The sequence below is a fragment of the Vidua macroura genome, chromosome 16 (assembly GCF_024509145.1).
Source record: "Vidua macroura isolate BioBank_ID:100142 chromosome 16, ASM2450914v1, whole genome shotgun sequence".
Classification (NCBI taxonomy): Eukaryota; Metazoa; Chordata; class Aves; order Passeriformes; family Viduidae; genus Vidua; species Vidua macroura.
In genome coordinates, this window is record NC_071586.1 from 8,870,973 (window position 1) to 8,896,215 (window position 25,243).

The window sequence follows — 25,243 nt, forward strand, 5'->3', positions numbered from 1 at the left end:
GGGGGTGAATGAACAAATGGCAGAGGCTCCTCTGTGCTGCTTTGTGCCTGGACAGAGCTCAGGATACAAACAAAAAATCCATCCCACCCCAGCAGGTGATAGCATGAATCTGTGGTATTCCAGAAGTTTGGATTTACCCTAACTGGGACAATCTGCACTAATTTCGACATTTTATACAAATGCCCTGCACAGCTGATAAAGAACACTTTCTGATGAATTGTCAAAGACTTGTTTATTGTAACTGCAGACTCTTTGGAGTTCAAGTTAAATCTGGATTACAGTTTCCATATCCCTCTGAGTGCCCTTCAATCATGCAACCAAAGGCAAACTAAAAAGACATTTCAGTTCCATTTGTTCTACTGCTTACCAGCACTCAATATATAGCTTTATCTTAAAAATAAATACATTCATGTGCTGTGTTTTTTCTTCATTAGAAGAAACAATTTCCTATCCTCCCTTGGTTCTCTTACAAGGTCTGAAAGATAAGAAGCTACTCAAGTTTTATTTGTTAATTCTCATAACCTTCACATCACATATGGAAAGTTGGCTTTTTCTTCCTCAACAGGATTCAGCACAGCCATCTTTCAACACAGGGCAGGGAAATATACTCATCTTCTATTTTGGCACCATTGTACTGTTATTTCCAGTTTCTGTTTTAAGAACAGTAATGTAAATTATTTTAAGGTGCTATAAATCAACCTCAAATTAATAAACACTTGTAGAACATGCTGTTAAAATTACTAGCATCAAGTTATTACAATTTGAAATTTTGACACCAAAATTGATGACACCAAAATTTAGAACCAAAATTTAAACAAAGCTAAGGAATAGCCAGAGAATTACAAAGCCACCTGCACAGACAAGGTGGTTGGCAAATCTGATTCTTTCACATTACAGTGATTTCCTCAGACTCTGTGGCTGCACCAGAAGGTTCCTGCATTTGAGATGTGACCACAGGCAGAAGCCAAGTGCTGCTCTGCCTTTCCCAGAGCTCTCCTCAGCAGTCCATCAGCACTGGTGGATGCCAGGAGGGCAGTGTGCTCGGGCTGGGTCAGTAGTGGGGCTCACAGTCCTCCACCAGGCTGTCGGTGATGTAGCTGCAGTCAAGGACACTTTCGTAGTAGCTTTTCTCTGCAAACGTGTTCACTGTCCAGGCAACCACTCGAATTCCTCTGGAAGACCAGTGCCTCACATAGTCCCTGCAAGGAACAGAGACACCCTGAGAGGAGCCTGACACTGCACAGAGTTAAGGCAGACAGTGCTGAGGCTACAGCTGAGTTTTGGTCTTTCATCAGCATCGCATCAAGGAACAACAGTGTGTCACGTTCTGCAACATCATCTTTTTGTGTTTTCTTATTGTAAACAGGCAAAAGCAACAAATACTTTTTCTCTTTGAGATTAAATGTAGGTTCTAACTGAAGGTAAAAATTCAGATAAAAAAGATAGAGGCTTAAAATCATAAAACAGCACGGAGTAAAGAAATTATCAAGACACCTCATCAACACTAAATGTAACATTTTGATAAGCACATACTGTGTTAATTCCACACTATATACTAACAGAAGAGAGTATCTCCTGATATATGAGCAAGCTTCAACACTTACTGAGAAACAAAATTTTTCTGTATGAGGAAAGCTGAAACCCCACACAATCGCCACAAGAAACTGTGTAGGCTCCAGTCCAGAATGACATCCATCACCATGTACAAGAAATGCTTCCAGAAGGCACTGAATCGGGGTGTCCCATCTCCCAGGTGACTCAGCTGCCAGGGCCTGTGTGTCAGTGCTGTCACAACATTTCTGTCAGCTTGTCTCATCTGGAGGACCAAGGAGAAAAGACTGTAATTCATCCAAAAGCCCAGCAGCATTAAATACAATTTTTGAGGGATTAGATACAAAGTCCTAGCTTGCATTTACAACTCTACCAGAATCCTTCTGCCCTTCCCCTCCAGATCCTTTTGTAACTATTTTAGAAAGATGTTTATATTTTATAGGGTCTTTTTCTCCAAATCATACTGAATAAGCACCTGCACTTATGTTAAAGAAATTACATAGCAGTCATGCAATGTATATAATGGCAAAAAAAAGTAAATAGAGTTGGCAACAAGAATGAGGATAGAGTTTTAGGAGTAATCTAGAATATAAAAGGTTTATTTAGCAGGAACTTTGCACACAGATACCTGGCCAGACACCAGCTAGAAGAGCAAAGCACATTTTTCTGCACTGCTTTCAAAAGGGAGGCAATTGCTGTAGATTCCTATTTGCATCTAATGAGTAAAGTGATCTATTAAGATTATGCATTAAGCTTCATTTGTTTATAAAAGCCTTAGGCATTTGAACAGCCAAAAAATAACCTGGAACTGGGAGGTTAATACCATACTGAAATTACCAGACAGGACTAAAAAAAAAAAAAACAAACCAACAAACTTTTAGGAAACATCACCTTATAAACGACATCTGGCATGAAAGAACAGACAATGCTGCTGTTATACAGCTGTGGAAATTCCTGGTAGAGTTGTTTCAGGGCATCAACTGCCTGCAGTTAGAGACACACAGAGATGTTATACACACACTCATATTTAATTTACACTGCAAAGTCATTTTACAACAATCTTAAAAACACTTCCCTGCTGTGTTGCCAGATTGAAATAGAAAAGGAGAAGAAGAAAAACAGCATCTTGTTTATAGCATTAACACAGAAATGATATTTTGGTTTTTAGCAAAAGAATTTCTGTTCATTACTCTATTTACAACAATGAGTAGGATTCTCAGTGTTTGAAATACCCGTAAATATTTTGTGGATGTAATTTTTTAGTACTACCGAAGCTTAAGTTGAAGAGGAAAATTATTTATTCTTATATTTTGCTAGGCTAAAGAAAAAAATTATATAAAATGTTAATGATGGATCATTTGCATCTGCTTCAGTAATGCAAATTATAGATCCCTTGTTGGAGGCTGAAGATGAGGTTCTGACTCCCCTCAGCACAGCAGGGAATTCCCTTTGCTCTGGTTCACAGCAGTGCTGGGAGCTGAGTGCAACACTTGCACAAGCCTTGTGCCAGTTTTAAGCTGCAGCTTCCCAGGACAACTCTGGGTGACACAAGCAGCAGACCTGGGCTTGCTCATGTTGAAGAAGGGACTGTACCACAGGGACCAGTCTGAGACCAACACAACAGCAGGTCAGAAACCCAAAGAAGGGGTGAGGGGAGGTGTCATGCAGTGAGCAGTACCTGATTTGCATGGCCTTTGACATCGAAGTAGATTGTAAGATTGTGATGCATAGACTCCACAACAGCTTCTCTCAGAGTTGGCACCTTTTCATCTTGGAACTGGCTCCTGTAGAAACAGAGAACTCCTTGGAATGCAGTTAACACACATGTGCACATACATGGGCCTGCATATTGCCAACCACACAGGGCTGATTCCAACACAGTTTGCTGCTGCACTGGAACTGGAGGGGGGATCCAGCGCTCACTGGCCCCGTGTCCCACCCCAAAACACCAACCCCAGTTCTTCACCTCCTTCCCCAACTCCCACAAATAAGCTTTCAGTCCCAAGTGCTGCCTTCCTCCTGCTCCTACTGCACTTCCCAGCCATGAGCTAGAAATGCAGATCCTGGCAGAACAGGCAAGACAAGCTGAGGATTCAGCAGAAGCAGCTTCACGCAGCAGTAAATCATTCCTGATGGGGTGGCAGTTCATCCATTCCTGACAGTGAACAGCAGCTGCTCAGCAGTCACTGCCTGTGGAAATTCCCCCTGCGTGGCCCAGGTGATCACCTTTCCAGTGAGACAGGGAAGATACTCCTTGTGCCACACACTCACAGGAGGCACCTCTGCAGCTCTGGAATTCCCTAATGCAGTGTCTCAGGACTACGAGTTCTTCCTCTGAAATGGACTCACTTATGATACTGCAGAAGTTGCATTGTTATCAAATTCTTAGTAATGTATATTACATTATATATTATATACGTATATGTATAATATTATTATATTATATGTATTATTACATTATATACATATATTACATGTATATAACATTGTTATCAAATTCTTAGTAATGTATAAAAATATTTTCCCCTGCATACCCCTAGGAAGGACCTAATCAGCCTGGGTCACAGTGAGGCCATCCAAAATCTGTCTAGCTCCTCTTTAACAGTATAAACTTGATGTATAGAATCCCCAAAACACAATCAGTCAAGAAATACATGTGAATAAAATTAATCTTAGAAAATTAATCTTAGAAGAGTAATTCCTCTAGCCAGTTCTGACATATCATGAAGATCCCAGCACCTTCAGTGTCCTGCAGTGTATTTAGGACAAGCTTATGTAGATATTGACCTGTTTCACATTAGACGCCTGTGGATTTTGTCCTTGAAAGCCTGTTTATTTTGACTGTGTTCACTGTTCCTAATCTACTGATGAGTAAGGAGATATAGTCTCATATGCCTCTAAAATCAAATTAGAAGTAAAATATAGGACTAAGTTTTAAATTAAAAAATGTCATCAGTGATGTGCGGCAAACAGTGATGGATCAAATCAATAATTTTGTTCATCTAGAATCATTTTCCCACTGTCGAAAGCATAATTTCAGAGCAGTTCATTTACCGTAGCCTGTGTTTTGCAGATGGATTAAGCTTCCTGATTTCCTCAAAAGTCAGGTCCCGCAGTCTCCCAGCCCCATCAGTTGTCCTTTCGACTGTGTCATCGTGCATGAGAATGGGGACACCATCTGCACTAAATTCAAGATCCAGCTCTACACCTGTTGCTCCATTCTCAGCTGCCTTAAAAAGAATTTAAAAAATCACATACACAACAGAAGAGACAGCTTTATAGATCTGACACAGGTACAGCTATAATTAGCTTGTATTTTGGTAAAAAATAATAAAACATTAATGTACTTTTCAGTAGTCTTCATCTGCAGAAAAAAGCAGGTTTTATCCAAGTCACTGTTGAGCATTCAAAAATCAATGGAACCATCTGATCTATTTTACAGCTGAAACCATAATGATTCTGCCTCAGTCTTGGGATTGGAACTTTCAGGATAAAAATGCAGAAAAGAATCCTGCTCTCTCCTTCTGATCTAATAACCCTGGAGTCCTTATGTTATTTTCTAAAAGACAAGAGAAGAAAACATCTACACTTTAACACTCAGTCCATGCTGTTCACCACGTGTATTCCAAGCAGTAGATGGATGGCAAATCCCTGCTCCTCTCTGAGGAATGGCCTTAAAACAGAGCAAGAAGTAGCCAGGCTACCTTAGAACATTTCATACACCCTGTTCCTGCCCTGGATCTTTCTCAAGAACTCTTCAGAAAAACACCTGAGTGAAGTGCTAACAACACTAACTGCTCTGAAGGACAAATGCCCTCCTGGGAAAAGGGACAAACACCGGGTACAGAGGTTACTTCCAGGTGTCTGCTACCTAAGGACTGCAGCTTCAGAATTTCAGAATTAACTATACATACGTGTATATAGGACTAAGAATCCTGTCTCACACAAAGGTAAGAGATCCTCAGAGCAGCAACGTCTCTACCTCACAGGAACACTGAATTCCAGAGACTGATAATCACTATTTCAAATGATCAGAAAGAGACTGTGGACCCTGGCTGTGCCTTGGTGCCTTGCAGATGAGGCAGCAGTAAGGCATGGCAGTGCTGCCCACAGTGAACTTCTGGTACCAGATTTTCCCTTAAATGTGGGTTTTCATCACAGATCTTCAAGGTTTAAAAAAACAAACAACCTGTTCCTGACTTGCTGTCCGTTCTCTGTGTGCTGTTGCTACATCAACAAAATACAGTATTTCATTATCGCTGCACTGTTAATATGTCCATCAGCACCAAGGCTATAACAGCTCCCACAAGATTCAGATCTGAAGTTCCCTTTGGGATGAAGGATCAACCGCCCACACAGCTTCCAGCAGCTACGGGAAGAACGGCCCGAGTTCCTCACGGCCAGGACGGCTTGCTGCAGGAAGGGCGGACTATCAGACACAACCCAGCAGGTCCCCCGGCGGATCCCGTGCCCCGCCAGCCCGGGGCCCGTGCTGACCTGTCGGATGGCCCCCAGCGTGTTCTCGGGCGCGTCGTGCGCGCCGCCGCGGTGCGCGATGCGGGCGGCGGCGCCGCGGGGCCGCAGGACGCGCTGCGCGCTCTGGGGCGCCGCGGGCTCCAGGGCCAAGAGGTGCAGCGCCAGGTAGAGCCCGGCCGGCAGCAGGCAGGCCAGCGCCGGGCTGCGGCTCAGCGCCAGCGCCATCAGAGCCGTCAGGGAGCTCAGCAGGCCCTCCCCGTGGCACAGCATGGCGGGGCCGGGGCCGGGGTCACGGTCACGGTCACGGTCGGTGTCTGCCGGAACCGCGGCCGCCGCCTCTCCTAACGCCAACGGCGACGGCGGCGCCACCAGCCAATCAGCGCTCGGCTGTGTGCCGCAGCAGCCAATCAGCGCCCGCAGTGTCCGCCCGGCGCCCGCCGGCCGCGTGGAGGGCGGGCTCGGGCCACAGGCTCCTCCTCAGGTAACGCCGGGAGGGGCAGGCGGGAGGCGGCGTGTGCCTGATGGAACACTGCGGGAAATGGGGCTGCCTGGGGGAACACGGGGCACTGAGGGAAACAGGGGCTGTTCCTGATGGAACACTGCGGGAAATGGGGCTGTCTGGGGGAACACGGGGCGCTGAGGGAAACAGGGGCTGTTCCTGATGGAACACTGCGGGAAATGGGGCTGCCTGGGGGAACACGGGGCACTGAGGGAAACGGGCTGTTCCTGATGGAACACTGCGGGAAATGGGGCTGCCTGGGGGAACACGGGGCGCTGAGGGAAACAGGGGCTGTTCCTGATGGAACACTGAGGGAAACAGGGGCTGTTCCTGATGGAACACTGAGGGAAATGGGGCTGTCTGGGGGAACACGGGGCACTGAGGGAAACAGGGGCTGTTCCTGATGGAACACTGAGGGAAATGGGGGCTGTTCCTGATGGAACATGGTGCGGATGAAAGTAAAGGGCGCTAATGGAAGGAAAGGTAGCACTGTCCGGGGAGTCGCAGAACACCCGGGTGTATGGAGTGTTGAAGGCTTTCTGCAGCTATGCCAGCTAGCTAATTAGAAACATAACATCCATAGTGATTATTTTCCAACTGATTGCTGGGTTTGTTTTACACAGCGTTATATATAGTGTGTTTTATGTAGCTGCCTGTGCAGTCGTGCCTGCCCACAGGCCAGGCCCAGGAGCCGTGGGAGGAGCAGGCGGCGCCTCCTGCCCGGCCAGAGGCGGCTGCTGCGGGACAGGGAGCGCGGCTCCGGCCCCCTGACAGCGCTGTGAACATCCGCCAAGAACCCGGAGAGATGGGCAACAAGGCGCGACAACAACCGGCGAAGTGAAGGCTGGGGAACCTGGGCATGTTTAGTCTAGAAGGAGGAACTAGCAGTTTGTGTTAACGTAAGTGCGGGGTTTGACCCTCTTTTCGGTGTCTGTATCTGTGGGAAGGACTGGAAGCAACTAACTTTCCAGTGACCAGCTAGAGGTAGAACAGGCACGATACCATGTTCTGAACGGCTGTGGGGTTTTTTTTTGTTCAGTTTAGTTTTTTGTTTTTTGTTTTTTTTTTTTTAATTGCTGAGATGAAGATTTGTCACATAGTGTCCTAGTTGCTTCTGAGCGTCTCAGATACTCTGTCAGTGGTTTTGTGTTTCTGCCAGGTGTAGCTGAAGAAAAATCAGAGATATGTATGCAGATGCACAAGAAATAATGGACTGTCTAATTAGATGTCTAATGTATTTAGAAAACCTTTTGATAAACAACAGCATTTGTTAAGATTAAGGATGAAATTTAAAAAAAATAAATCCCCTCAATGATCACTGAAGAAGTAACAGATGACGAACTTGTTTTTTGAAACAAGAATGACAGCTTTAACAGCTCTAAATGCTGGGAATTAGATGCTTCCATATATTTAAATTAATTATGCCTGGCAAACAAGCGTGGATTTTCCTTCCACCTGACCTGCCTGACAGGTGAGTGTTACCTGCTGCTGGACTGGCTAGACCAGCAGCTGGCTGGTGGCTGGGCGGGAGGGATAGGATGTCTGGTGATGTCCTCATGGATTCTGTCCTGGTGGATGCTGTCCTCACAGAGCACGGGAACAGGTGCGCATGTTTATCTCTTATGTGATAAGAATCACAGCGTGCTCGCTGAAACTGATACCCGCGGCGGCACATTCGTGGTCCTGACTACACAAGGACTGCACAGCCGTGTGATATGTAATGGGATGAAGCAGAACAGATTACACGCGTGCTAATAGGGGAACTCGTCTGGGAGAGCTGTGGGTGGAAATGGCTGGAAATCGGAGCACCGGGATGGCGCTCCAGCGCCTCTCAGCTCGCTGAGCTGGGGCTGCCTTTGCTGGGCGCTCGCCTAGCCGCGGCAGAGCTGTCCCCCGCTGCGTGCGGAGCCGCAGACAGCCGCCCCAGGGGCGCGTCCGTCGCTCTGGGCAGCGCGGGAGGCGGCGGCGCGGGGCGGGGCGGGGCGGCGCGGGGCGCGCTGGGGCCCGTAGTGCGGCGGCCCGGCCGTTGTGGCGGCGGTTGCCGGGAGCCGCTCCGCGCCCCGCGCAGGTACCGAGCCGTTGGACGGGCCCGGGGCCGTGCCGGGGCCCGTGGGGGGAGCGCCGGGGCCCAGGGGAGGGGAGGTGTCGGCCCCAGCCCGGGGCGGGCTCGGTGCCCCGGAGCGGGCGGGCAGGAATCGGCCGAAGCGGCGTGCCAGGGAACAAAGCGTTGTCAGGCCCTGCCCGGCGCTGCGGGCTCGCTCCGGTGGGGACGGGCAGTGACACATGTTTCAGATATTTGGCCTCTTTTAAGGGTACAAGGCTGCAATTTGGATTTTTTTTCTGTGGTGTATGTATTGGCGTCTGTTCGTACAGGGATGTATAGAGACAGAGGCTCACGGGAGTGAGACACGAATTCCTCTCAGCTCCCTGAACATGTAAAGGCTTTTTTTTTTTTTTTTTTTTTTTTTTTTAATCAAATTGGGCTGCACTTTTATTTGGGCTGGGTTTTGGGGTTTTTGTAACAGTTGATAGGATCTGTCTTGTTGTGGAAGATCTCAAAGGTTTAGTCTTTGATAGAAATGATCTATAGCAGGTACAGTTTTGTAAATCCTGATTTTCTCAATGCTTCCTTTCTTCTCTGTGTGCTTGTGATCATCATTTCTGATCATATATGCAGATTCTCCTTTCATAGGGGAAAATAAAGAAGAATTTTGCAGGCTTTGTTATCGATAGGAAGAAGAGACACTTAATTCAGTTTTCTAATGTAGAATTTGCTTCCCAAAACATAGAGACACAGAATTAGTGGTGACGTTGTTTTTCCCTTCAATGTCTTGGAAGTACATGGAAGAGTAATGTTATTATTCTTTGCAGCTTAGATAACATGAAGATGGAGGACTATGAAATATTCTGTAGGAAGCATCTTTCCAGAATCCAAGAAGAGGCAATAAAAGGAAAAACCTCTTTGACTGTTCAGAACAAAAATATCTCCCTCATTCAATTCTATGGAGTTCCTGTGCTTTCCCCTCTGGTAAGGCCTTTTTTTATTCCTTTTCCTCCCTGGTGTGCTAACTGTGCTATTGGCACTGGCTTTGATGTGCACATGTAATGATTCTAGTGAAGATGTCTGTGAGAGCTGTCATCTGACCTGCTGCAGTGTATTCTGAACATTCCTAGCCTTAATTTTACAAAATAAGGGGTTAAATATACTTTTTCACCCCCTTCACACTGACTACATTCCCTTTAATTTTTTTAGAAGTTATCTTCTTAAGGGGAGCACAAATGTTGATTGTTTTCAATAATGTTACTGCTGGGCTTCATGTAAAATCATATTAACATTTCAAATATTGAACATGTGAGTTATTTTAATGGTGTAAAAAATGTGAATAAGAAATACAAAGATAGTTAAAAAGCTTTAAGGAAATTCTTTTTGCATGTATTTGAATCTTCCTCTAATGTATTCAACAGGCTCATCAATTATGTTAAGTCATTCTGTGCTAATGCAAACAGAGCTAAGCTGAAGATTGTTGGTAGTTCCTGCAATACTTCAGCTGACTTCCTTGTTTCAGTGATGGGAAGAATTGGGAGAGTCTCTTACAGCAATGTCCAAAAGTCATGATACAGATATAAATTGTGGCTATATTGTCACATTCGTCATTTACAAATGCATGGATGTTGTAAGGGGTTTTAGAAAAAATCTCTGAATCCTGTGTCAGATTGATACTGTAGCATGTAATGTTCATGGAAAATTTTATAAATGGTGTTTTAAATTCATGTTCATTTGCATGTGTGCCAAGAAGGCATTTTGTACACCTTCCCTGAAAAAATTGGTTGAGAAGAAGCTGGTATTTAACATGTGCACAAAATTTCAGGCGTTTTCTGTTCTTCTAATTGTTTTGTTCTGTTTTTTTTTTTTTTCCTGAATTTATTTCTGCAATTCTGCATTGAAATTTGCATTTAGTGATATAAACCATATTTCTTACACTCTGTTTTGCAGCTTAGCCTTGAAAAGAAAAAGGAAATACAGCAGTATAAGGAGAAAGCCCTGGAGCTGGAGAGCAGGAAACAGGAGTCCCGGAAAAAAGCTTTATTGACTCGTGTTCAGGAGATTGTCAAAAATGTCCAGGTAGTGTTAGTCCAAAGCTGCCTCATAGATTTAAAGAAAATCACTGCTTATAGACATTTTGAGAAAGTGTTGGGGTTTAAGTGTTCCCCAAGATAAACATGGAATGAATAGCAGCTAACTGTCCAGAACCAGCATTTGCTAGTATTTCATGCTGTGTGTCCTGATAATTGATCATTTGCTGATACTCATTGTAGTGCATGGGACTTGCTTTTCACTGCTTGTTTTGCTGTATGCAAAAGACAGAGCTCACTGCCTCTTTTGTAAGAGTGTTGGAAACAACTAGATTGTTAAAACAGCTGAACAACTCCTCTGTGTTAGATCTGCTTTACTTGCAAGCTTATAGCTTAAGCATAAAATAATCTATATTCAACTTCATGATTACAGAATTAAAATTACTTTCACAACAATTTGAAATTCTGTTGTGTGCTTTAAAATTTTACTGCAACTATTTTTTTCCTTTGCTGCTTCAATGATTAATTTAGTAGAGGTTTTAATGTAAAAGACTACTATGTACATCTAATCAAGGAGTTATTGTGTGTCTTTGGAACAGCTGTAATACAGCTTTTAGATTAAACTGTTGCTTAAATAGTTAATACTGAGCTTGTTGAGTTACCAAGGTGGCAAACAACACTTTGTAGTTTTCATTGTTTACTGAGTGTGTGTGGCAACAGTCAGCTGGCTTGGGGTTTGACCAGCAGACCAGGAAAGTATGTTCAATACAAAAATAATGTAAATTTTTTTTTTTTTTCTTTTTTTTTTTTTTTAATGTGTCCTTTTGATAACTGAGACACAGCTCATAGGATAATTGTAGTGTGAAAATCCTTTTAAACAAATGCTGGCTGGAAGTAACCTGTAATTCTCACTTAAATAAAGTTGGTTTTTAAATTTTTTTTTTAAGTTCAAGTGAAGTTTGCAGGAATCTGAGATTCTGAGATTTCATTGAAAATCTGTCATTTTTTTTAATTTTAATTTGCAGATGAAGAAAGGATCTAGTATGAGTGATGTGGACACATCAAAGGCTGAGAGTTCTTGCCCTGATTTGGATTCAAAGGCTTTGACTTACTTCACAGCTCTATCAGATATCAGTTCAGCATGTACTCCTGAAAGGCAGAGTTCCATGGACCTGGAAAAGACATCGCAACTTAGACCATCAGGTACTGCTGGGCAAGTGACATCAAATGTGACAGAAGTAGTTAAAGCAGCAGAAGAAAATGTTTCTTCAAAGCCAAGTGAGAGTCGCTTCTTGGAAGATGTGCCGTGTCCGAGGGCTGCATCTCCTGACAAGGTGTGTACCAAGCTCCCATCTCATGCTCTGCAGAAGCAGGAGGGACGAGTGGGGTCACCATCAGATGAGGATGTCCAAGATCCATGTGTAATGAGTCTTCAGAACCTGATAAAGAAGTCTAGGGAGTACATAGAGAAAGAGCAGAGCAAGCGTCCCTCAAAAAGCAATTCAAAGAGGAGTACGAGTGAAAGTAATTCGGATAAGGAAAATGACGGTGTTAAAACAACTGACTCTGGGAAAGAGAGGGCAAAGCTTACAGGCAGGAGTTGCACTGCTCAGACGCTTGATAAACCCAGTCTTAATAAATCAAATACCCTTCTCCACAGTGCCTCCACTCATACAAATAACACAAGTATGTCCACTTTATCCAGTTTTTCTAAAGTAGACATACCTATGAGAGTTGGAACACCCCCTTTGGTGGATTCTGATTCAGATGAGGAATTGAAAAAGAATTCTATGTTTGAGCATGACAGTAGCATTGTCAGGAGCCTCACAGGCTCTTATGCCAAATTGCCAAGCCCAGAGCCAAGCATGAGCCCTAAAATGCACCGACGGCGCCCAAGACCTTTATCCATGGGACACATCATTATAAACAACCCTGTGAATGCTTACGAGTTAAGTCCTAAAGGCAAGGGTAGAACAATGGATTTAATCATGCAAGATATTGCTGATAAAAACAATGTGTCTGAATCGGTGCCAAAGTTCATGGTGGACTTGACTACGGTCTGCCCTGGCAGAGTTCCTGGTGTCAGCAGGAATTCTTCAGGCCCTTGTGATGGGTTGGGGGTTGGCAAACCAAAGCGCCATTCCTTCGGGCTCTTTGAGAGCAGAGGAACAGTGTCGGCTGTGGTGGAAGGACCGCTGGTGATGGACAGCAGAGGGCCATATAAAGCAGAGAGCACTACTAGTATGGCACCTCCAAAAGGGAGTGAGCCCTTTGCCATCAGTCAGTCTGCAGTGACACAGAGGATCCTGGCTGTGAGTGAAATGAAACCAGCTACTTTGGCAGAAAACACTAAATGTAATTCTCCAATGGAACTCAATAAATCTTATGACGTGGAAAATCCATCTCCACTACTAATGCAGAGCAAGAATGTGCAACAGCAGCCGGATAATACTCCAAATGTTTCCTCAGCAAATGAGCAGTTCCCAGAAAATTTTGCAAAGGTAAAACGTAGACTTGATTTGGACACTGACTACTGCCAAAAAGAAAACAGTTCCTGTGGTCTCAGAGGTGGAGTGGAAGAACAAGAGAAGCAGTGGTTGCAAGAACAGAAATATCCTGTGGGATCAGTTTACATTACGAAGAATGCAGTCCTTGAAAATACGGCAAAAGGTAAAAGATTTCCAAAAAAACCCTTGAGGGTTACTTTTCAGTTTATAAATCTTTTAGAAAATCCCCAGTGGTCATTAGTTATTGGTGTTTCTTTTCAGAATCCTCATTTCTCTAATTTAATTTGACTCCACAAATACTGATTTCCCATTTCAATCTAGAAACTGGAATTTAGTTTTACTAAGACAATTGTTTTATGCCACAAGGTCTAAATAAGACTGCTAAAAGAAAAGATAGCCCATTAAAGATAGCCCAAATTAAAGGAAAACCATATAGATATTTTCTTCAAATTCAAGACTATGTTATGTCTACATGTGTCTCTACTAAATGATGCTGAAGTGGCATAAATAATGTTAATTCACTCCAGCAAGTGTAACAATTCTTAGAGCTGTATTTTCCATGTCCCTATTTTAATATAGGCTTTTGGTGTTACTGCTGTTCCATCCACAAGTTTAGTTCACAAATATGCATGTGCAGATATTTTGACAGACTAGTAAATGATGGGGTTCTGTGCAATACATAATGGGAACTTGATATCAAGGAAAACTGATATCAAAGGCATCTTTTTTACTTTTTACTGATGATGCAAATTACCTCTGATAAAGGATGGATGTCTCTGGCAAAGACCATATAGAGGGTATTTAATATTTGATTCTTTGTTATTTATTTTCTCAGAAGATATTTTAAAAACTAATGTGCTGACCTTTGAAGAAGTGAAAAAGAGACTTGAAAAACAGCATGCACAACAACTGTCGATTCTGATAGCTGAACGAGAGAGAGAACAGGAGGAATTGAAGGTAAGGTCAACAGGAAAAATTCTAAGCAAAGGTTTTGTGTTGTATGAAAGTTTGTCAGGAAGCAATTTGGTTTGAGTGTATATTCTGTTGCTTTGCAGAGTTAGAAAAATAGTCTCATGATTGAATCTTCCTTTCGTAGGAACTGGAAGAGCAGAAGAGAAATTCAAAAGGAGAGAAGGTTACTACAACGGAAATAGAAATTTCCAAAGTGAATATTAACAGCAGGATGGAGTTGGAGTGGAGGAAAAAAAGTGAAAGTGGCTTGCTGGAAAGTGTGCAGTCTCAGTTGGAGACAGTCCATAACACAAACTCCACTAGCATTGGTAAAACCGGGAGAGAAGAATATAGATCAAGTGTTGTGGTGTAATTTGTTCTACAGTGCTTGACTGTACCAGGTGTCCCACTGTGTGGATAAGTGCGCAGTTCTGCCCTAGGGCTGCTCAGGGTACACAGAGGGTTGCTGCCTCAGCTGGGGGCAGCATTTGTGAAACAAAGTCTGCTGCACCTTTGTGTCACTGGCATTTAGCAGAGGTTCAGCCATCCTTGAACAGTTCCATGTACTGCATTTGTTATGTAACTGTTTTAGGGCACATCCAAGGAAAACAAGCTAAGAATAGCCTCCTTTGATCAAGGATGAGGATGTGGATTTGCATTATGTCCCAGAAGGATTATCCTGTGCCATGTAGCTGCACAGCAGTGGGCCAGGTGGTCACATTTGTGTAGAAGGTTTTGAGGGGCTCTGCCAGGGGTTCCTAACTGCAAGCTGATGAAACACCTCTCACCTGTTCCAGAACATTATGAGAGGTGTCCTGTTCTGTCTTTTGTTTAGCAAATTTTGCATGGAAATCAATCAGAAATATTCAGCTTGCTCCTTGCCTATAATTGACCTTGTAGACAAAGCTGTGACCCTCGAGCTGAGTGTATCCACAGACACAGGCATTACGTCATGGGCAGAAGTGTGTGTTGAACTGTGTGTTCTGCTTTCTGTGCAGGTTTTGCTCATACAACACCCAACACCTTTTCTTCAACAAGTGAAACTTCGTTCTATCTCTGGGGACCATCAGGTAGTGGAGTTATAAAGACCTCAGTATGCAGGCCAAGTAATAGGATCAAAACTAGGTGGATTCAGGTAAGGGAAAAGACAGATTTATTTTTATCTTAAAAGGCCCTCATGTTTTTGTAAGGCACTGGTAACAGAAAATTTTAGTATCTGTTCCTGTGTCAACTTTGCTTGCATAAGAGAGCTGTGTAGGTTATTTTTCTTATTCATATATGCAAAATAATCACATAGCAATATATTGCTTCTGCTAAATTATAGTGGGTACTTTGAGCCCAGTCAAAGCTTTATCAACAGCTTTTTTCTTACTTGGAAACTTAGGTCACTTCATGGATGTTATTTGAGAAATAATTAATAATTCTTGCTTTTTAATAGAAAGTTTTTAACTTTTTTAAGGTTTTCAGTCCAGAGATACAAATGAAGTTCGACAAGATCACAGCAGTGGCAAAGGGATTTCTCACTCGTAGACTCCTGCAGACAGAAAAACTGAAACATCTTAAGCAAACTGTAAAAGTAAGATCAGCTTTTTTTTTTTTTTGTAATAGGCAGCTTCTTCTCCTGTTTGTTTTTGTTTCTGCCTTCCATTGACAGATGAAATCCTGCATTTTCTGTTCTCGGAAGATTTTGGGGCTGCACATGAACATGTTTGAGTGTTGCATTGCTTAGAGTCACAAGGTCCAAGTCAAACAAAGAATCTGTTTGCTGTGTGTACTGTTTGTAATGATTGTTTTGTTATGAATGGTTATGCCTGGTGCTTACTCTTATTTTCCCATCTTTCCCAGGATACTCTGGAGTTCATAAAAAATTTTCAGTCTGAAGCTCCATTGAAAAGAGGAAATGTGTCAGCACAAGATGCATCCCTTCATGAAAGAGTAATGGCTCAGGTGACACAATTTAAACCTTATTTTTGTCTTTCCTAGCTATTCTGCTTTTGTAACATAAATACATGAGACCTTGAGAGTGGCTTTGTTTAGAGTAAAATGTTTAAAGAAGAGAAGATTTCATTTTTTTGCTTGATACAAAATTAATTGATTTCAAAAAAAGGTTTTCAAAATTATGAAGTGTTTTGTTTAGATTAAAAGCAAAAAGAGCTTGATGTTCAAAACCCATGGGCATGTAAACTTGATTATTTAATGAACATTTTAATTATTCTTTCCAGCTGCGAGCTGCTCTGTATGACATCCATGACATCTTTTTCACAATGGACGCGTCGGAGAGAATGAATATTCTGCGTCACGATCGTGAAGTTCGTAAAGAGAAGATGCTCAGGCAAATGGTGTGTTATCTTCAGGGAATGTAATTCAGGACTTTAAGTACTGAGTCATTTTGCTTTTAAGAGATTTTTCCTCACCATGTACAATGCTTCTTAAATCTAAATTTTGAATTATGCTTTTGTAGGTAACTTTCTTCTGTATCCTGTTTTTTTTTTTAGGATAAAGTAAAGAGCCCAAGAGAGCGAGTGACACTTTCAACAGCTACACAGAAATCTCTGGACAGGAAAAAGTACATGAAGTATGTGCAGCTCTCCCTGGGAGAGTTGGTGGAAGGGAAGGGGTACAAGAGGAGGAGTAGGAGGCATAGGAAATAGTGAGAAGAACTTTGTGGAATAACAGTTTCTTTGCAAACTGACATATCTGCTAGGAAGAACGAATAAAAACCTGTCCAGGTTTATGATGTCTTGTTAATTGTATTTTGCTCTTAACAAGAGTCTCCTTGTTTGTAAGGAGCAGAATGTTTGTTCTAAGTTATGCATTTACACTATAATGCAGTGGTGGATACTTAGTTTATGGTTGATTTTGCAAACCGTAAAAAGTGCCCCAAGTGATTTTATCTATCTAAAGTGCCTAGCAATAGAGACACTTAACAGAGTTTGTCTGGCAAAGTTTTTCTGGGGAATGGTAGCAGGCTTTATCTTGCAACATGGTGGACACTTGTGACTCTTGCTCCTGAGTAAAGAAGTGGTAATCTGTAGGACTGCTCTTGCAGTATTACAGGTTGGTGTAGTTCTTCTTGTAGGCTTTCTCTGGGTGTTTCTGTTCAAGACCCAGATGATGATTTGCTAATTGAAATATGTTTCATACTTTTGTTTCTCCAGGGCTTCAGAAATGGGAATACCAAGTAAAAAAATAATAATGAAACAAAAAACTCCTCAAAATCGGTAGGTGATGGTTACTTGTATTAAAATGCATTTAAGAAACTGTCTTACAATTTAACAAGTTAACAACAAGTTATTTATTTATGGCTTTAAATCTTGGTGCTCAGGTTTAAGGTTTTTCTCTGAGCTGCACTATTAAACTTCAGTTTGGCACTACTACTTTTCCTAATACCCTTTACTTTGCAGTGGAATTATAGATAATGCTTATCTTTAGAAAAGCTGTCAGAAAAGTAGTGGCTTTCTAGTGTGAGGAAAATTTTGTTCCTTGAATGTATGATTGCTCAGATCACAGAAGTTACAGTGTTCAGTACATGTTGTTCAGGCAGATAACAGCTGCTCTCTTATGAGGCCTGTCTGCACATTTATCTCCTATTAAAAGTCAGATACCTGGCATCCCTTAAAAACAGTTTTTATCCCAGGTTTACCCAAAAGCTTTGAAGACATGCTGTCTACTCATACAGTTCAGCCTTTAAGGACTACTGTAAGCAATTCAGCCCTTTTTCCTGTGTGTTCTCATCAATGACTGGGAAGCCAAGGCACTGTTGAGGGACATCTATCTGTATGCTTTATTTTAAATAGTGGAAGTGGTAATCCTGTTGTGGAATTTTAATTCCAGCCAGTTTGCCTATATGTCATTTGCATTACAAAACATGTTAGACTTTCTGAAGTTTGTTATGTGAAAGATGATGCATAATTTGGTATTTCTTGAGAGACTTTTTTAAAGGGAAAAAGCACTAATAAAAGTTTGTGTTTTAACAGCATACTTCAACCAAACCAAGGACAGAATGCTCCAGTTCATAGACTGCTTTGCAGACAAGGGTAAGAGCACAGCATGTTTCTAGCCTAAAGATGAAACTAAATGCAAAGTGCAAGAACAGTGATTGATGAATAATGTTTACACATAACATACACATAATGTGTACACATAACTGTACAGCTGTTATTCAGAGTAAAAATAATTACTTCTCAGTATTTTGAGAGAGTGATGAAGCTTTGTTTTACTTTATACTACAGGAAAATATTTATTGTTGTCATCCTCTTGTGTATTGTCTTCATTTACACTGTTCCAACATTTCTATTCGTAACATTCATTCCATGAAGTGTTGCTTCCACTTAATGAAATATTGTAGACTGTAATGCCATGGTATCTAAACTAAATCAGTTTCTTGAATAGAGTTTTTCAATCTGTTCATGGGGAGATGTTCTCCTACTGAATGTATCTATGTAAGCCATAATAATATCAATAGGAACTGTACTGGTGCTCAGGAAGAGGCTCTGTGGGACATTGTAAAAATGTTTTCATGCCAAACACATTTTGATAGTGTCTATATTTTTGTATATAGCCTTTCAAGTTTGTTGCAAATGACTTATTAACTGTTTTATATTTAATTAGTACCCCTAAGACCTCATTGAATGGGGTTGAGCAAAATAGAAGGAAGGCCTCAGGGAGCAGAGTGCTTAACAAGGCTGTTTCAGGTGTGTAGAAAATTGGTGCTTGGATCTTATAGTAAATAAGTTACTACTATCTAGAAAAAGTAAATTGGCAATATATTGTTTTCTTTTCCTTGTGCACCTGCTTTGCTATGCCTTAAGTCTAACCTATCTCTTCAAACAAACCTGCGCTGGTAACTGAATCATCCACTTTCAGATTCTATAAACATAGTATATAGAATGTGCTGCACAGCTCATTGCTTTCACTCACCAGATGCCCAGTTATAAACAAGGTTGTCAGACACATTCACTGGAACTCTTGAGAAATTGCTAGCAGTCAAAATAGACTTGGATTGGAACCTTCATGTCATTTGATTCTTAGTTCTGTGCACACATCTTGAGCATGGAGTGTATTGAAAGGACAGCAAGGACAATTTCAGATTCCTCAGAGGGTGTTCACTCATCATACAGTCCTAACATTATATATATATATATTCCTGTAGCATCTTACAGCATGTTTAAGTCTTAATGACCCAAGTTTAAGAGTGGAGTATTTCTGTGCTACCATACAGAGATTACTGATTGGTTACATTTTATATAAAAGCTTTGATAATAGTGCTGAAACTCTAATAAATCACTATGAATGGTCTTACACAATTTCTATTTTTTAATTACATTTTAAATTTCTTAAGTGATAAACCTAGATTTATCAAAAGGTAAAGTGGTTGATAGGCTTTAAAACTATTTAAGATCGGAATTACACTTCGTTCTTAAAGGAGAGTTCCACAAGTCAAGTATAAAATTTGGAATTTTGGGGCTTAATAAGGGAAATGTGTAATGTAGTAGGATTTAAACTGTTTTCCACAATGCTTTAAATAATCTGTATGTGTTAAGGATCAAACCTTTCCTTTAAGAGAAATGCTTATTTATTGCTGCCCGAGAGCAATGCTGGCAGAGAGTATCTGAGTGTGTTTTACACTGTTTAAATGGGATGTTTTCCCCAGATGCTACATTGTGAAGTCAAAAGAAGTGGCCACAGAAGGATGTATAGTGAGGCAGTATGCATAAACACAGATAACACTGCAGTATCAGAGGATGAGATAAAAGGCAGGTGATGAGATCACAACAGTGTGTTCATTTATTTTTCTGTACTTAGTTCTCTTGGCAGTGCTGTCATCACCAAAGTAGAACCAGGCAGTTGTTTGGTTGGATTCAGTGACTCTGCAGAAAAATTAACAAAGATAATAGATAATCTTCCTGAAATATAAAGCAGAAAATAAAGTAAAAAATATAATTTTAGCAACCAGAGGTAGCCATTAAGGCAAGTGTTCATCTGCAAGTTTGCTACTGACTAGTAAAGGAGCATGCTGAAGAACAGGGACAACAAAACAATCAAAACCTCTACCAGTTACAGTATTACAGAGGTTGTAAAAGAGTTGTAGTGTTAGGGTGGTGTCAGGGTCAGGTCTGGCACTGATTCGAGGTTTGGGTCCCATTCCCAAACTCATGTAGTTCACACAGAGCTCATAATGAACACAGTGGTGTTGACATTGTGTCTGGAAGCAGACATGCAGTTAAGCATTCAGCACTCTTCTGTGTTGGCAGCGTGTGCTGCTCTGCTGAGGAAGTCCCCGGGTTCATCTTAGTCATAATTACCAAAGTTGTGACAGGTCATACTTGGCAATGAAAAAAATCCTTTGGGATATATCTCCAAATTTCTCTTTGCCTTGTTGCTCTTTGTCACGTATCTGGAAAGTCACTGAATGCTTTCTGCAGTGGCCTTCTTGGAACTTCAGGCAGATGTGGCTAACCAGTTTTATGCTGGTTAGTTCTGGTTGCTCAGTGTAACCTCATGTAGAGCTTGGACATCACACGTTCCTGTGGTGCAATACCAACACCTCTGTGTGCTCCTTCAGAAATAGGTTAGACTTCTTGTACTAAATGAATAGAAATGCATTCTGAAGTTATTACATAGACATGAAAGAAGCAATCTGCATAATTTTGCAATGAAAGAATTTAAATATATTTAAATAGAATATGGCTTCCTTTATATATGCATGAAATGTGAATAGTGAAGTCTGGCAGTATGTTAAATAGGGTGTTGATTTAATCTCTTTTCTTCGTTCTTTCCTGACTACCAATTAAATTGTGCTTATTAAAGGGGCAAAAAGGGAAAGAGGGCTAGTAAGATACAGTTATTATAAATACATTCAACTTCAATATGAGACAAACCCTCAGAAGAAAATAACATACTTGTCCAACATTTTTTCTTTTGTTCTCCTGATTGTTGTTTTAAATTTTATATGCAAAGTGCTTTGCAGCTTTAATACTGCTCAGAGTGATTGTTCTTTTTCTTGCAAGAAGACATTTTGTTTAGGAATCAAGCAGCAATCCTAAACTAAGATTTCATTGGTTTTACTCCTTGAATCCAAAGTTCTGTGCTTAAGAGAAAAGTACAGACTCATAATCAGTATTTTTTTAAATTCAATTAGTTTAATTCAGGCCAAGATATTCCATCAATAGCTTGCAAGTGGGGCCAGCCAGGGAATTTAATGAGCTCCGATTGTGTTAGACAGAAGGTGGTTGAGATCAGGTTACTCCTACAACAAGACCTATTCATCTCCTCTGCCCAGTTTCCTTTCCTGTGGAAAGGATATAGAGGGCAGGAGGCACACAGAATATCTGGGTGGTGGCAGCTCTTGGCCAAGCCAAGGGCACAGGTTGCCCATCTGAGGTAGAGGGGGCTGTGAAGTGTGGTGGCTTTCAGGCCAGCACTTCAGGAAGCCTCAGACCTGCTGTGTGTGAGTAGCAGGTCTGTCCTTTGTCCCAGGAGAGAGGCCTCATGTGATTGCCCCTTGCCACTGGAAAAGGATGGGTGATAATTGTTTTCAGAACTGTCACTGTTTTTATTCAAATTGGCCTTCTGCAACTCCTTAGTCTAGATTGCTGTGGGATTTTTGCACACTCATATGCTATTACTGCAATGTCCTGTTAGTTGTGTGACATTTTTATATAACTTGGAGGACACTTGAGTGAGTCAAGGGGTAGTGTTAATCACTAAAAAAGGGCTGTGTCTGTCAGCCTGCTTGTCTGTCCTACGAGATCCCAGGTGATCTGAAGAGCACAGCACTGGGGAGGGCAGGGCCTTTTGTGTGGTGGGAGCCTGCTGAGATGTGAGGGCTCTGGGCATTCCCAAAGCTGCTTTGGCCTCTGCTGATCGCAGTCCTGGGACACCTGTAAGTAACCACTGCAGCCCTGACCAAGAGTAACCAAAGAGCCCAAAAAGGACTGGCACTTCCTTTGTCACCTTCATTTACTGCCTGGTAGTCATTTCTCTTCCGTGGCTGTCTTCCATTCCCACTGCTCTGCACCCTGTGATATGGTTTTCACTGCTTGTGTAAATGTTTGCTCACACTGCTGCACTTTCTTGATAACTGCTTGAACCTAAAGAATGCTGAGTTGTGCTACTTCTTAGCAGCCTGCAGTGCTGAACCCTCATTACTGGAAGATTCTTGTGCTATGCATAGTATAATATGGATTTTTTAATATATGTTTGTATATACTTGTTCCCTCTGGAATGACTTGTTTGTTTATTTATTACTTTTTTTTTTACTTAAGTGTCCTTCCTTTTATAAGGGCTTTGCCTGATGATTTTCATACTGCACCACTAATTCTGGTTGTCTTATTGACTTATGGGAGCCTACAGCTGTCTCTTGTTTTAATTAATCTGACAAAAGGAAGGAGTTATGTTAAGTATCCAACTTGTATAATATTTTAATTGATAATTTGTTTAAAAGTAATACATGGCATAGTTAAACTTAATCAGCCATTTAATCTATCTTGGTTATGCAATAGTTCTTTTAAAATTTTGTAAGTTGTGGTTGTAGTTGTTTTAGAATAGCAGAAAAGAAGATAGAATAGTTATCAAGTAAGGCAATACTATAAAATGTCATTACTTTTAAACCTATAGGTAGTTTTCATAAGGCTTTTGTGGTGTACCATTATGAAAACTGTCATTTTAAAAGTAGTCACTGAATGCGTATTACTGCTTTAAAAAAAAGTGTCCTGATTTTTTTCAGCTATTTTTGTTGGATAATCTTTTTTCAAAAACCATTACTATTAATTGTAATATGGTAATGTTTCTACTTACTTTTAGGAGCATATGCAGGAAGAACCCAAAGAAAGAAGCCAAATGTTGTGATAATTTAAGAAGACAACATTCACTGGGATAAAATGGCTATGTTTTAATGATGGCTTTGTCAGCACTGATTTTTAATATTGCATCTTCTTTACACAGATGTATATTTAGACATCACAAACCTACTTTGTCATTTTCAGATGACACATTAACACAATCATATTGAAGCTGCTTTGAAGCTGTAATGCTTGTGGGAAAATTGCATGTTAGAACTTGTGTACAGAATAGTATTAATATAGAAAAGATTCATAATCTTGTTTATTTAAAGACCAGCACGGGGCAACATGAAGGTAATTTGTGACTTTTCCACACTTCCTAATTCTAGTGTCTGACATATGCTTTTTGCATTACTTAAATTGCAATTTTTGTGTGTGAGTGCCACCATAAGTAAGACATGGGTATATATTTAGTTTCATACCATAAAGTTAAGGCAGCTAAATGTGAAAAAAGAACCCCAAACTTAATTTACACAAAAGTGAGCTTTCAAGTCAGTGAATTTGTCAGAAGCTGTTCTGAATGTACTTTTCTGTAGGAATGAGATTAGTTCAATTGCAGTACTAAAGGCCTGGAACCAAATGTTTTGCATTTCTGCTGAGCTGGACAGATGTGGTCCAAATTCACTGCTGGGCTGATGGACATACTTACACTGATCAAAGCAAAAATGTGCATTTATGTGTGTGGCAGATCAAACCACTCTACTGAAAGAGCCCTGGGTTTTTATTGCCCTGCTGTCTACTCCATTTTCTTATGGAAACAACATCTGTCCAACATGGACATGTGTATGTTCTACAAAAACTTCAGAAGCTAAGGTTTTAAAAACTGTTTTACCATTTCAGACTTAAATAGTTATTTCAGTCTGTAATAGTAATTCAAATATGTTACATTTAATTGGTGACAGTGGCAGTTTTACTGAGCAGTTTATCTTCTGCTGTGTGATCTAACAGGCCCTTGTATTGAAGTCATGATTTCTGCAGGTGGGGAATCCTTACCAAATCCCAACACTTTCATATTTCTGAATATCTAACATTAAAAGATCATGGTCATATTCTACCTTAGTCTTCCAACTGATGGATATTATCCATCAACTTGAGGAGAGCATCATTCTCCACTTTCTTTTAATGAACTTGAGACATGATATTAACAAAGTTCTAGAGAGAAAAGCTCGGCTGTGTAATCTTTGCAGTAGAGAACTGACTGCCAGAATGTAAATTAGGTTATATTTTGTTACTTTCCCAGTGTCAATGTAATACAACACACTAAACTTTGGAGGCTTTGTAATGTGTTGACATGAACATAAGAGAAGAAAGACGAACTGAAAATTTAATTGTGGTAAATAGCATGAAAGAGGAACATTAATAACGGGATGAGGGCAGTTATTTCATGGGCAGTGGTGAGTGGATTGGCTTGGCTGTGGCACCAGCCTGTGGCTTTTGTCTGCCACCAGGTCTGTCCTCTGCAGCTCGTGATGCTGTTCAGAACAGGTGTGTTATGCCAGGCACTAAGTTACCCAAACTGCATGCTTGCAAAATGGCAAAAGCACTGCCCCAGCACCTCGAGGAATGACACTGCTGGGTTTGTTTGAAAGCCTGGGGCCAGGGGCTCCCCTGATGGTGTAAATAGAAGAGTTTACACCAGTGGAAGACCTGCCTCCTTCATACAAATGCTGTGGTGCTTTAAAATCGGAGCTGTAGTACAGAAAATGCCCCAGGCAAGTTTCCTGCTCACCTGGTGGGCAACAAAGCTGTGTTTTAGTTCCCAGCTTTCCTCAGGAGTGGAAAACAGCTCAAGAGGGGAAGAATTTACAGTGACAAGAGTAACCTATGTCACAGATGACAGAAGGTGCTGTTGATATAGCAGCACTAAAGATTGATGCTTTTAATGGATGTTTTATGTGCTGTATTTATTATTAGCATAGGCAATATGTTGATGCACAGATAGGTTTAGTGTGTTAGTAGAAATGAATGTATCCCTTCTTTTAGGGTTTCACATCTAAACCTCTTGTTCTTCAAGCAAGTTTCCAGTGTGTAATAAAGCATTATAGCACAAGGGTCTTTTTTGCTTTTTTTTTTTTCCTGTCATGAGGCCTTTCTCTTGGCAAGTGCCAGAATTTGGTTTTGTACTTGCTGTTTTGTATTTATACATATTTATCTTTTTATTTTGTGTGGAATTGTGATACCATTACAGAAGTCTATTTATTTTTGTACTTTGTTTCACTTTCACGGGTCTCGCTTTTTACTTACTGCATTCTGCACAATAAACTCTGACTCTCGAACGAGAAGCGCGTTCCTGTGCTCTCTGCGAGCTCCGCCCGCCCTCAGGCGTTTCCCGCGCTCCGGGC

At 41.3% G+C, this 25,243-nt stretch overlaps 2 protein-coding genes and 1 long non-coding RNA gene across 9 annotated transcripts; 1 reads left to right on the forward strand and 2 right to left on the reverse strand.

Moving 5' to 3' along the window:
- Window positions 1-213: 213 nt before the first annotated feature.
- GDE1 (glycerophosphodiester phosphodiesterase 1) lies at window positions 214-6,373 on the reverse strand. Of its 2 annotated transcripts, none has more exons than XM_053991988.1 (6): window positions 6,049-6,373; window positions 4,606-4,781; window positions 3,230-3,335; window positions 2,443-2,535; window positions 1,605-1,816; window positions 214-1,199 (listed from the first exon to the last, which is right to left on the reverse strand). In XM_053991988.1, exons 1-6 carry the CDS (start codon window positions 6,295-6,297, stop codon window positions 1,052-1,054), a joined length of 984 nt encoding a protein of 327 aa, XP_053847963.1. In that variant the 5' UTR covers window positions 6,298-6,373; the 3' UTR covers window positions 214-1,051. The 2 variants fall into 2 exon arrangements, with proteins under 2 accessions (XP_053847963.1, XP_053847964.1); XM_053991989.1 differs by lacking the exon at window positions 6,049-6,373 and adding an exon at window positions 5,741-5,761.
- A 648-nt stretch (window positions 6,374-7,021) lies between these two features.
- On the forward strand, window positions 7,022-22,958 carry CCP110 (centriolar coiled-coil protein 110). 5 transcript variants are annotated; one of them, XM_053991621.1, is made up of 15 exons: window positions 7,029-7,425; window positions 9,398-9,554; window positions 10,521-10,649; window positions 11,626-13,270; window positions 13,943-14,064; window positions 14,204-14,387; window positions 15,057-15,193; window positions 15,518-15,634; window positions 15,904-16,005; window positions 16,281-16,397; window positions 16,554-16,633; window positions 17,217-17,279; window positions 18,036-18,095; window positions 18,670-18,752; window positions 19,712-19,812. In XM_053991621.1, exons 2-15 carry the CDS (start codon window positions 9,408-9,410, stop codon window positions 19,723-19,725), a joined length of 3,000 nt encoding a protein of 999 aa, XP_053847596.1. In that variant the 5' UTR covers window positions 7,029-7,425; window positions 9,398-9,407; the 3' UTR covers window positions 19,726-19,812. The 5 variants fall into 5 exon arrangements, with proteins under 5 accessions (XP_053847597.1, XP_053847596.1, XP_053847592.1 ...); XM_053991617.1 differs by lacking the exon at window positions 19,712-19,812 and adding an exon at window positions 22,864-22,958 and having other exon boundaries at window positions 7,083-7,425; XM_053991620.1 differs by lacking the exon at window positions 19,712-19,812 and adding an exon at window positions 22,864-22,958 and having other exon boundaries at window positions 7,083-7,425; window positions 13,946-14,064.
- Window positions 19,823-25,234, reverse strand: LOC128815170 (uncharacterized). 2 transcript variants are annotated; one of them, XR_008439565.1, is made up of 3 exons: window positions 25,146-25,234; window positions 20,385-20,644; window positions 19,823-19,964 (listed from the first exon to the last, which is right to left on the reverse strand). It is a non-coding gene; the product is annotated as an uncharacterized LOC128815170 (long non-coding RNA). The 2 variants fall into 2 exon arrangements; XR_008439566.1 differs by having other exon boundaries at window positions 20,364-20,644.
- Between the last annotated feature and the right edge of the window lie 9 nt (window positions 25,235-25,243).